Source organism: Pundamilia nyererei, unplaced genomic scaffold, assembly GCF_000239375.1.
Source record: "Pundamilia nyererei isolate P.nyererei 1_Seehausen unplaced genomic scaffold, PunNye1.0 scaffold00497, whole genome shotgun sequence".
In the NCBI taxonomy this organism is placed as follows: domain Eukaryota; kingdom Metazoa; phylum Chordata; class Actinopteri; order Cichliformes; family Cichlidae; genus Pundamilia; species Pundamilia nyererei.
In genome coordinates this window covers 120785-130921 of record NW_005187898.1, presented here as the reverse complement: position 1 = coordinate 130921, position 10137 = coordinate 120785, and the positions used below count along the sequence as shown (strand labels likewise).

The 10137-nt window shown below is 38.8% G+C and overlaps 1 protein-coding gene across 1 annotated transcript; it reads right to left on the bottom strand.

The window, feature by feature from the left end:
• Positions 1–1111: 1111 nt before the first annotated feature.
• Positions 1112–9670, bottom strand: LOC102212802 (uncharacterized). Its single transcript, XM_005754040.1, has 3 exons — positions 9520–9670; positions 4449–4799; positions 1112–1830 (listed from the first exon to the last, which is right to left on the bottom strand). The coding sequence occupies exons 1-3, from the start codon at positions 9668–9670 to the stop codon at positions 1652–1654; spliced, it is 681 nt and encodes a 226-aa protein (XP_005754097.1). The 3' UTR covers positions 1112–1651.
• Between the last annotated feature and the right edge of the window lie 467 nt (positions 9671–10137).

Sequence of the window (10137 nt, the reverse complement as noted above, 5' to 3'; positions counted from 1 at the left end):
TTTCAAGTAATTAATTACTTTTAAAATATTGTAACTCAGTTACTAACTCAGTTACTTTTTTGAAGAAGTAACTAGTAACTATAATTAATTACTTTTTCAAAGTAACTTGACCAACACTGTACAGTGACTATGTCAATAATATTGAACTTTAAGGGCACTTTCTGTAGCCAAGAGGGTTTAACCAGAAATAAAATGGATTTTTAAAACATTGTTTTATACTATAATTATTTTGAACAAAGTAATGTGTATTAATAAATTGCCTTTTTTAAATTGTGAGTTTTGCATGTGTACAAATGATGATTTTAAGATTTAAAACCTGCTGTTACTGCTAAACTTTCTAAAACATAAAATTCATGAAAGAATCAGTGTAAATATGATGACGTTAGAAAAAAATGTAACAGTTTTCAGTTCTAGGAAGGATGATTAAGGCTGATTTACTCAAAGCTGAGTGCTTCGACGGATAGGCATAAATAGATTCACCATGGCAACAGGTAAATACTCTACTTGAGTGCAGTGGGTTGAGGACTGTGCTTCATTGTAGATCATTATTTATATTTATCTTTCATAAAAAAGGGAAAAAACTATTTTTTCCTGTTCAGGGTTGTTTACTCCTCATTTTACCCAACTTCATTTTTACTTCATGCTGACAAACCTAGACTCTGGCCAAATGATGCATTTAATGTTTACATCTAATTAATCAAATAAAGATACAAATATCAATCAAACAGAAAAGACACATTATATATCCAGTGAAACCAGTTTTTGTGATTTCCAACACTTATACATACACTGGACATTTAAACATTTAATGACTACATTTGAACATTTACACATATTTCAACATGAAAAACAATAAGAGTGCACTTGGATTGTCTGCAGCCTGGATTTGAAAACTACTCTAAGCTACATTTATTTTTAGGTTTTTTTGGATGTTGGAGAACCAGAAAATTCATCCACCATTGCTACGATTGCTGTTTGCATTAGTCACACTGCTATCATGTGTAGTATTAAAACCACATAAAGTTTTCCTTTTTTTTAAAAGCAACATGTTTTTTTTTCTCAGAAAGCTCAGAAGCTGCACATGAAACAATAAAACTAATGCTAACGTAGACAGGAAACACTACATGTGGCAAGGCAAATTTATTTTTGGATCATCTACCTGTTTCTCATCCTATCCCTTGCATCCTCCTCATTACACTAGCACTCTTGCTATCCTTCTTCACTCAATCCACAAATCTTCTTTGTGGTCTTCCTCCATCTTCAAAAGCATTTGTCCAGTATAAACATTGTATCTCCACTGTTTCCACTTTGCTTTTTTTTTTTGTCTCTGAACTGCTCAGCCTTGCCTGTTCCTCTAATGTACTAATTTCTATTTTTTTTTTTTCATTCTGGTCTCTCATAGTCAAAATCTTAACATCTCCAACTCTCTGACCTTCAGCTCAGCCTGCTGTCTTTCTTTCCCACCATCCTAAATCCTACATCACAGCCAACCCTCAATGTTTGACCAAAAAAACCCTCACAAAACATATAACATACCACCTGGGCTCTTTACAGTTAATTTTAACAAACTGTTAAACAATATTACATGAACAGAAATACATTAATAACTAAACCTAACACTGAAGAAGTTCAAAATGTTTGAAGAAAAAAATTATTCTTTAATAAGCAGTTTGGCTATGCATGGAGCTGCCTTATGCCAGCAAACACAATATTTCAAAATACCTATAATGACAACAGTAGCTCCCATAGCAAAAACAAGTGGCTGAAAAAATGTAGCTGGATCACACGCTTCCAATCTCTGGTCAATCTCAAACCCTTCTGGTACTGGTACTGTTGGTGAGAATTAGAAGAGAGGTGTCAGACATGATCTACAGGGTGGGCCGTTTATATGGATACACCATAATAACATGGGAATGGTTGGTGATATTAAAGTCCTGTTTGTGGCACATCAGTATATGTGAGGGGGCAAACTCCTCACACCACACCATTGTTTTTCTTGTGACATTACCAATAAGTTTGATGTGTCACATGACCCTCTTCCTATTGAAAAAACAAAAGTTGTATCCAAGATGGCCGACTTCTAAATGGCCACCATGGTCACCACCCAACTTGAGGAGTTTGCCCCCTCACATATACTAATGTGCCCCAAACAGGACTTTAATATCACCAACCATTCCCATGTTATTACGGTGTATCCATATAAACGGCCCACCCTGTAGTATAATGGCTTTATGCAGTCTCATCAACAACATGTTTACAGAAGAATACATAAAATTAAATTAAAAGATAAATAAATGCATGTTCCTTTCTCACAACAACAATCTGACACCTGTACTACAAAGCAAGCTTTGGATCTCAAAGAGTCAGCTCTGGGTTTTCAGCGTTGAGCTACATTCACAGTGGATTCTGGTTCAATGAAAAGTTAATGGCATTGGATGACTTCAGATGAGTATAGGCAAAGTAACCTTCAACACAGGTGAGGGTGAGCTGTGAGTGCTTGAAGCTACTACCAATGAGAATGCAGTATGCAGTGTACCACCGAGTGACGTTTGACCTGGAAGTAAATACATTTGAGGTTACCTAGGCAATGGAATTATGGGATGTGTGCATGTGACCGGTCGTCTTCAAAGCAATGTGCAACGACTTAATCAATTCCAGTTTGGATGCAGCTTTAGGAAAGCGGTTCACTTCTTGTTAGGCTACAACACCACGTGAAACTCAATTGCAGACCTAAGGCTGATCAGTCAGTTATCTGGAAAACAGCATCAGTAAGAAATTCACATTCACTTTATTACTGACTTCATTAGGTACAGGATGTTCAGCTGCTCATCAGTTCAGGCATCTAGTCACCCATTTTCATAGTTTTAACTGAATGAAACTAGGCACGGGGGAGAAAGGTGATATGAGTGACTGTTAATGTGGCACCAACAGCAATTGGGTTATTTCAGTTTTTCAGAAACTGCTGATCTGCTGGAATATTTCAACACAACCATATCTAAGATTTACCGAGGATATCCACCCTCAAGTGACACCTAGAGGAACAGCAGTTTTTACATGTTGGCTTCTTTTGAGCACCGGTACACTTTGGACAGGTAGGCAGCCTATCACAGGGCGGCACACAGAACCACAAAAAACATTCATTCTCACATTCACACCTACAGCCAATTTAGAATCAATAGTCAACAAAGCAAGCAAGTCTTTAGACTCAGGACAGAAGCCAACAATTCGGGGTGAATTTAAAAATCAATTTCCAGATTCAAATCATTTTTAGTTTGAATAATGCGATATTGATTAATTTTTGATTGATTGATTTTTGTTCCACACAAAGATGTAAACACAAAGATGTAAACACTTTATGTTTACATCTTTGTGTTTACATCTTTACTTCCTGCACAGTGCTCTCTCTCAGTGTACTCAGAGCCATTTACCATCAGAAATCTCTGTTTATTACACGATTCGCTTATGACTCTGCTGTTCAGTGCTCTCCACCACTATTTTTTTGTTTGTTTCCTCTTTTAATGACAAAAAAGCCTAATACAGTGGAACCCCAACTTACGAAATTAATTTGTTCCCGAGGGTCTTTCGTAAGTCGAAACTTTTCGTAAGTCGAAGCACCCAGTGAGTGAGGTGATGCTGAATGATAAGCTATAGGCTAATTGCTAACAACAATAGGTCGTTCAAGGGGTTGTCACATGATCCGGTAGGCATTGTAGGCTCAGCCAATCAGAGCCAGTGGATTTCGTTACACGGGCATTTTGCCGTAACACGGGCAGAAATATTGCCATTCAGTGCCTTCGTAACTTGAATTTTTCGTTAAATGGGGTATTCGTAAGTCGGGGTTCGACAGTATCTTTTACAAATTACGCCCTCTGCTTCACTTCAGCAGCATCAGGTAATGTTCATATGTTGATTCTGGGTTTTCTTCCGTTTTTGTTCTACTGCAGAATATTTTTAAGGAGGTAATTTGCTATTCTGTGTTTTATCCTCAGTAACATTGATACAAAGGTATGCTGCTGTGATGGTTACACCTCTGATGAAGTCTCACAAGTGTCAGCTTTGTTTTACAGATTTAAAAATATGGGTATGCACTGAGAAATGACCAGAAGCATAATAGTTCTGACAGAGTCTAAATTGAATTGAGTCGAATCAAATCGATTCAGGACTTTTGAATCAGAATTTAATCAGTTATTACAATCAGTGACGATACCCAGCCCTTTTAACAGCTAATGTTACAGTTTTCACTGTGTTTGTAAGTCACTCTGCTGACAGTGGACAGAAACTGAACTTCTGATTGTTTAAAGCAGCTAGATTAATAAACCCAGTGTTGACTTACTGATCTAATAAACACCCTCATGTGAAACCAAATGAAGAAGAGATAATCTGGATATGTTGAACTTGTTTTGTAGTACAGGCTCCAGGAAGAAGATTCATTTCTTCTACAAACTCACCTATTGTCAGCTTGATGCTTTTGATGGGCGTAGTCTTTAAAATGGCTGCCTTAGAGTTGTTTGTTCCTACCTGGGTGACATGACACTCGTACGTTCCATCATCATCAAATGTCGTGCCATACAGAAACAATGTCAATTTCCCTTTTTGCATGTCTGTATACATGAGACGTACACGGTTCGCATAATGTGGCGGCTGAGTGCTTGGATCAGATGCATTGCTCTGGTAAAAAAGTTCTTTTTCTAGATTCAAGACAGATCTGGTCCACATCACAGCTCCAATGGACTCCTTATTTGGAACCTCGCATGGCAGAATGGCAATTTCTCCAGGTGCAGCGAAAACTTTCATTGGTTCTGAAACGGAGAGGAAACAACACAAAACAGTTTAGAGCTAATATGATACCAAACAAACCAGAATACACTGCATGCTAAATATTTAAAAATTACTGAGAATCACATGAGGAGAATAATTTAGATTCCCCACAACACAAATAGAAATCAACTATAAATTTAAACCTGTCACAATCTAAGGATCGTCTATTAGATCAAGTAACACTGGAAAAAATGTCGCTCTCCCTCAAACAGAAACTTACATTACAGAATTACACTAACATGCTCCAGAGTGGTCAAATGTCACTCAGGTTCCTATTTCTTGGATTATGGTTCATTGTTGCTTAACATTTCTCTTTTGTTATATTAATTTCTACATTCATCATGTCCTTTTATCTTAAAAATTGACTAAAAGAGTAGTTGTAAAATAACAAACTGATCATCTGAAGAGATTTCAGAGCTCACAGTACAGAAACAGCTTTAGTGAAGGTTTAAAAAGGTTTAAGGTTCTCATGGCTTCTGACAGTGGATTCATCTCTGTGCTTGACCTACTGGAACTAAATGCAGTGTTCAGTAGGGATGGGTACCGGTATCCGGTGCCATTATGGCAGACCGAAAAGCAGCGCACATTTCAGTGCTTCATTTCGGTGCTTTCTTTTTTTACTGAGATGTCATACACTTTAGATTCTAGCCAATCATTTTACATTTGCAAGCGTAGTAGGCGGGTCCAGGTACGTACGTTCATTTAGAGCAGAGCTACAGATTAAAAATGCCCAAGGCGGAGCGGTCAGAAGTCTGTCTGTACTTCACAGCAAAAGATGCAAACTCAGCAGCCTGCAACAAGTGCTTTAAGCTGATACTGTGATACTGTGCAAAGCAGGTAACACCTCGAATCTGATGAAACACCTGGCATAGCGTTTTTTTAAAACCCGAGAAATGCACCGTATTTGATAGCTTGCTGCGAGACCTCACACCGAGCACATCTACTCTGTGGTGCCTGTTATCGACCTGGAGTTAGCAACATGAACCCGAAGAGGAGAGTCCTGGCCACTAGCCCTGCCAGTGTAGCAGAAATGATGAAGATGATGATGCAGCAGCCGTTCTTCTCTGCGTGAGTAGTTTACGTTGAGTAGGCTAACCACGTTATTACATTAATGCATGTAAGGTGAACTAGCAAACACCGTCGTAGTTACATGCGGCTGTCTTCTTGTTTGATGGCAGGTACTCCCTTCACCCTGGCCAAAAAGGCTAAAATGACCAAAGAAAAAGAGGAAAACAGCTAAACATGAGAGGTTTTTGGCCAAAGTTGGTGTTTCTTTTCCATTGTTTAAGCACTGCTTCCAGCCAAGAGTGATACCATATATGCCCTCTAGCTGCAGAAAAGGCTAACATTGATATCTTTTTACAAAAAACAGCTGAACATGAGAGGTTTTTGGACAAAGTTTGTGTTCTTGATTCTTTAAGCACCGGTTCGAGCACCGTTTAAGCACCGGCACCGTTTCCAAAGTACCGGTTTGGTACTAGTATCGGATAAAACCTAAACGATACCCATCCCTGGTGTTCAGTACTGTTGACTGTAATATTCTATTAGGGTGATTAGAGGATAATGTAGGTATTGCAGGTAGTGCGCTCCAGTGGTTTTCACAAAGGACTACATAAAGTGCAATACAGTGCTCCCTCGCTATAACGTGGTTCACCTTTCGCGGCCTCGCTGTTTCGCAGATTTTTTTGGGGTGTCATTTTGCATGCTTTTTTAAAAAAAATTTTTTTACCAGTGCAATTTGTTCTGTGTCCTGATTGGCTGTAGACCATTGTCAATCAATCTCCTCCATGCCGTGTCTCCAGTACAGTACAGAATGCGTTCAGCTTGTCAATAATCTGGCAGTGTCGCACTCAAGTGCTGTACAGTATGTTTGTAAGTTTTCTCCCCAACAAACACAACAATAGACGAAACATTTTGCACCGTCAAAGGCACCTGCGCTAGCACCCAAAAGGCAGAGGAAGATGCTAACCATCGCACAAAAAGTTGGACTTCTGGACATGCTAAAGGAAGGTAGAAGTTACCGTATTTTCCGTATTGTGAGGTGCATTATGCAAAACAAAACAGTCAGATAAGTCAAACTTTACTCAACTCATTCTTCTTGCTTCTTCTACTTCCATACCATTGATTCATTAATGTTGAGTTCTCTGGCAGCTGCTCTATTCTCATGTTCTGGACCTGAAAACAGAGTTTGATCTTTGGTTTCATTCTATAATACTGGACTTACTTTTCTACCAAGGTTTGAACTTTGAGAGAGTTTAAACAAGACAGAAAAGTGTGAAAATGTTCAAGGTTGTCTGAGAAAAGTGTATAAAGTGTGTAGTGAGGGGTTTTACAGCCTTAAAACATCTATAAAATTGTTAAAAAAAAAAAATCAAGCTGACTATGCAGATTTCACCTATCACGGGTTATTTTTAGAACGTACCTCCTTTGATGAACGAGCGACCACCGTATGCAAAAATCGCAAAAAAACAAAACAAAGACAGCGACACAGGCACAACAGACTGATACAGTCACAAGACAGTGCAGACACTGCAACAATGACAGTGGGTTGTGCAAAAGACTGATCACTGTGTGTGTATGAGACTGGGCAGATAAGTGCTTGAAGTAGTGACCTGTATGAACGTGTGTGTGTTTGTGTGTGTGTCTCAGTCCACTCATTGAGTGTTCAGGAGTCTGACATGGGGAAGAAACTGTTTTGCAGTCTGGCAATGAGGGCCCGGTACCTCTGGTACCTCTTACCAGAAGGCAGCAGGGTAAAGAGTGTGTAGGAGGGGTGTGTAGGGTCTTCCACAACTGTGGTTGCTTTGCAGATGCAGCAGGTGTGATCAATGTCTGTGATGGAGGGAAGTGAGGCTCTGTGGTAAAGGCTGTGTAAATTCCAATAAAACAGGTTAATCTACTCGGCCCTAAAGATGTTAGAAATATGATATCTAACCAGATTCTTACTCTGGATGGCATTACCTTGACCTCCAGTAACACTGTGAGGAACCCTGGAGTCATTTTTGACCAAGACATGTCCTTCGGTGCACATAATAAACAAATATGTAAGACTGCTTTCTTCCATTTGCGCAACATCTCTAAAATTAGAAATATCCTGTCTCAGAGTGACGCTGAAAAACTAGTTCATGCATTTATTACTTCCAGGCTGGACGACTGTAATTCATTATTATCAGGATGTCCTAAAAAGTACATCCTGAGTACTGCTGCTCACCTACAAGGTCGTAAATAATCAGGCCCCATCTTATCTTAATGACCTTGTAGTACCATATCACCCTATTAGAGCACTTCGCTCTCGCTCTGCAGGCCTACTTGTTGTTCCTAGAGTATTTAAAAGTAGAATGGGAGCCAGCCTTTATGCCCCTCTTCTGTGGAATCAGCTCCCAGTTTGGATCAGGTAACCCTGAATCCTCTCTTATTTATGCTGGATGTTTTTAAACACCTTTCTCCATTCAATTATTAGTTATTATTAATCTCTGGCTGTCTTTCGCAGCATCTTACCCCCCTCACCCAGAACTGGTCATGGCATGTGGCCGCCCCTCCCTGAGTTAGGGGGGAGCTCGCACCATCCGCTCCGAGCTCCCTGACCTGCACTCAATCTACAGCAGGCGGTGCTGGACCAAGGCCAGGAAGATCGTGAAGGACCTCAGCCATCCCAACAACAGACTGTTCTCTCTGTTGAGGTCAGGAAAGCGATTCCGCTCCCTGAAGACCAACACAGAGAGACTGAGGAGGAGCTTCTTCCCGCAGGCGATACGGTCTCTCAATCACACCACCACACAGTACTGACCCACACATATGGTTCTTACACACACTGGACATTCTGGACATTGTTTTCACTTCATCACTTAAATCACTTTAAGCATATTTGCACTGCACAAGACATAATGTGGATTGCACAACACTGGTCACTATATTCTTCATTTCCAGTTAATACTTGTACAGCTGCTGTTATTGTGTATATATTTATTTATATTTAGATTTCTTCATACATTCTTATATAGTTCTATATTGTGTATTTTGTTGTACAGTTATTTTATTTTCAACTTTAATTTATATATTTTATCTTATTCTTTCCCAGTTAAATTTACCCTTCATTCTAATTTGTGTTGTACAGTTATTTCATTTTTAACCTTAATTTATATTTTATTCCTTCCTAGTTAAATTTACCCTTTTTAATTTTTCATATTTATTTCCTATCTTATTCATAGCCTTTTCCTTTTTTGTTTTCTTTAGGTCACGAGCAGTTGTCCAAGCATTTCACTACATATCGTACTGTGTATGACTGTGTACGTGACAAATAAAATTTGAATTTGAATTTGAATTTGATTCTGCTGGAGGTTTCTTCCTGTTAATATTTTTGTTCTTCCCACTGTCACCGAAGTGCTCGCTCATAGGGGGTCATATATCATATTTTCTCTCTTGTCTTTTTATTATTGTAGGGTCTTTACCTTGCAGTATAAAGTGCCTCAATGCAACTGTTGTTGTGACTATATAAATAAAGTTGATTTGAATTGAATTACTGGGGACATCAATTTGGTCATGTTAATATTTCTGATTGTTTAAAGCAGCTAGTTTAATAAATACAGTGTAGACTTACTGATATAATAACCACCTTCATGTGAAGCCAAATAAAGGAAAAGATCATCTGGATATGTTGAACTTGTTTTCCAGGAAGAAGATTAATTTCTTCTACAAACTCACCCATTGTCAGATTGAGAGTGTTGATTGGCTTGGTCTTCAAAATGGCCGCCTTAGAGTTGTTTGTTCCTGTCTGGGCGACATGACACTCATACGTTCCAATCTCAGCAAATGTCGCCTCCACTATATACAAAGACAATTGACCATTCCACATGTCTGTATGCAGCAGATATATGCGACTCAGAGAAGCTGACTTCTGAGTGTCTGGATCAGACGCATTGCTTTGGTAAAAAAATACATATTTTGAATCCAAGTAAGACCTGGTCCACATCACAGCCCCAATTGATATATCATTTGGAACGTGACATGGCAGAATGACATTATCTCCAGGAAAAATCTTGAGGGTTGTGGAATCTGAAAGAGACAAAAAATACAACACAGACCAGTAAGATGGAGTTACAGCTGATACCAAACAAACCAGAATACACTGCATGCTGAATATTAATACAATTACTGAGAATCACATGAGGAGAAACATTTAGAGAGAATCGGTTGCCCACGACACAGATAGAAATGAAATATAAATTTAAACCTTTTACATGTAAGAATCCATTAGATCAAGTAACACTGGAAAATGTGTCTCCCTCCCTCAAACAGATACTTCCTGCTCAGTTGTTTTTG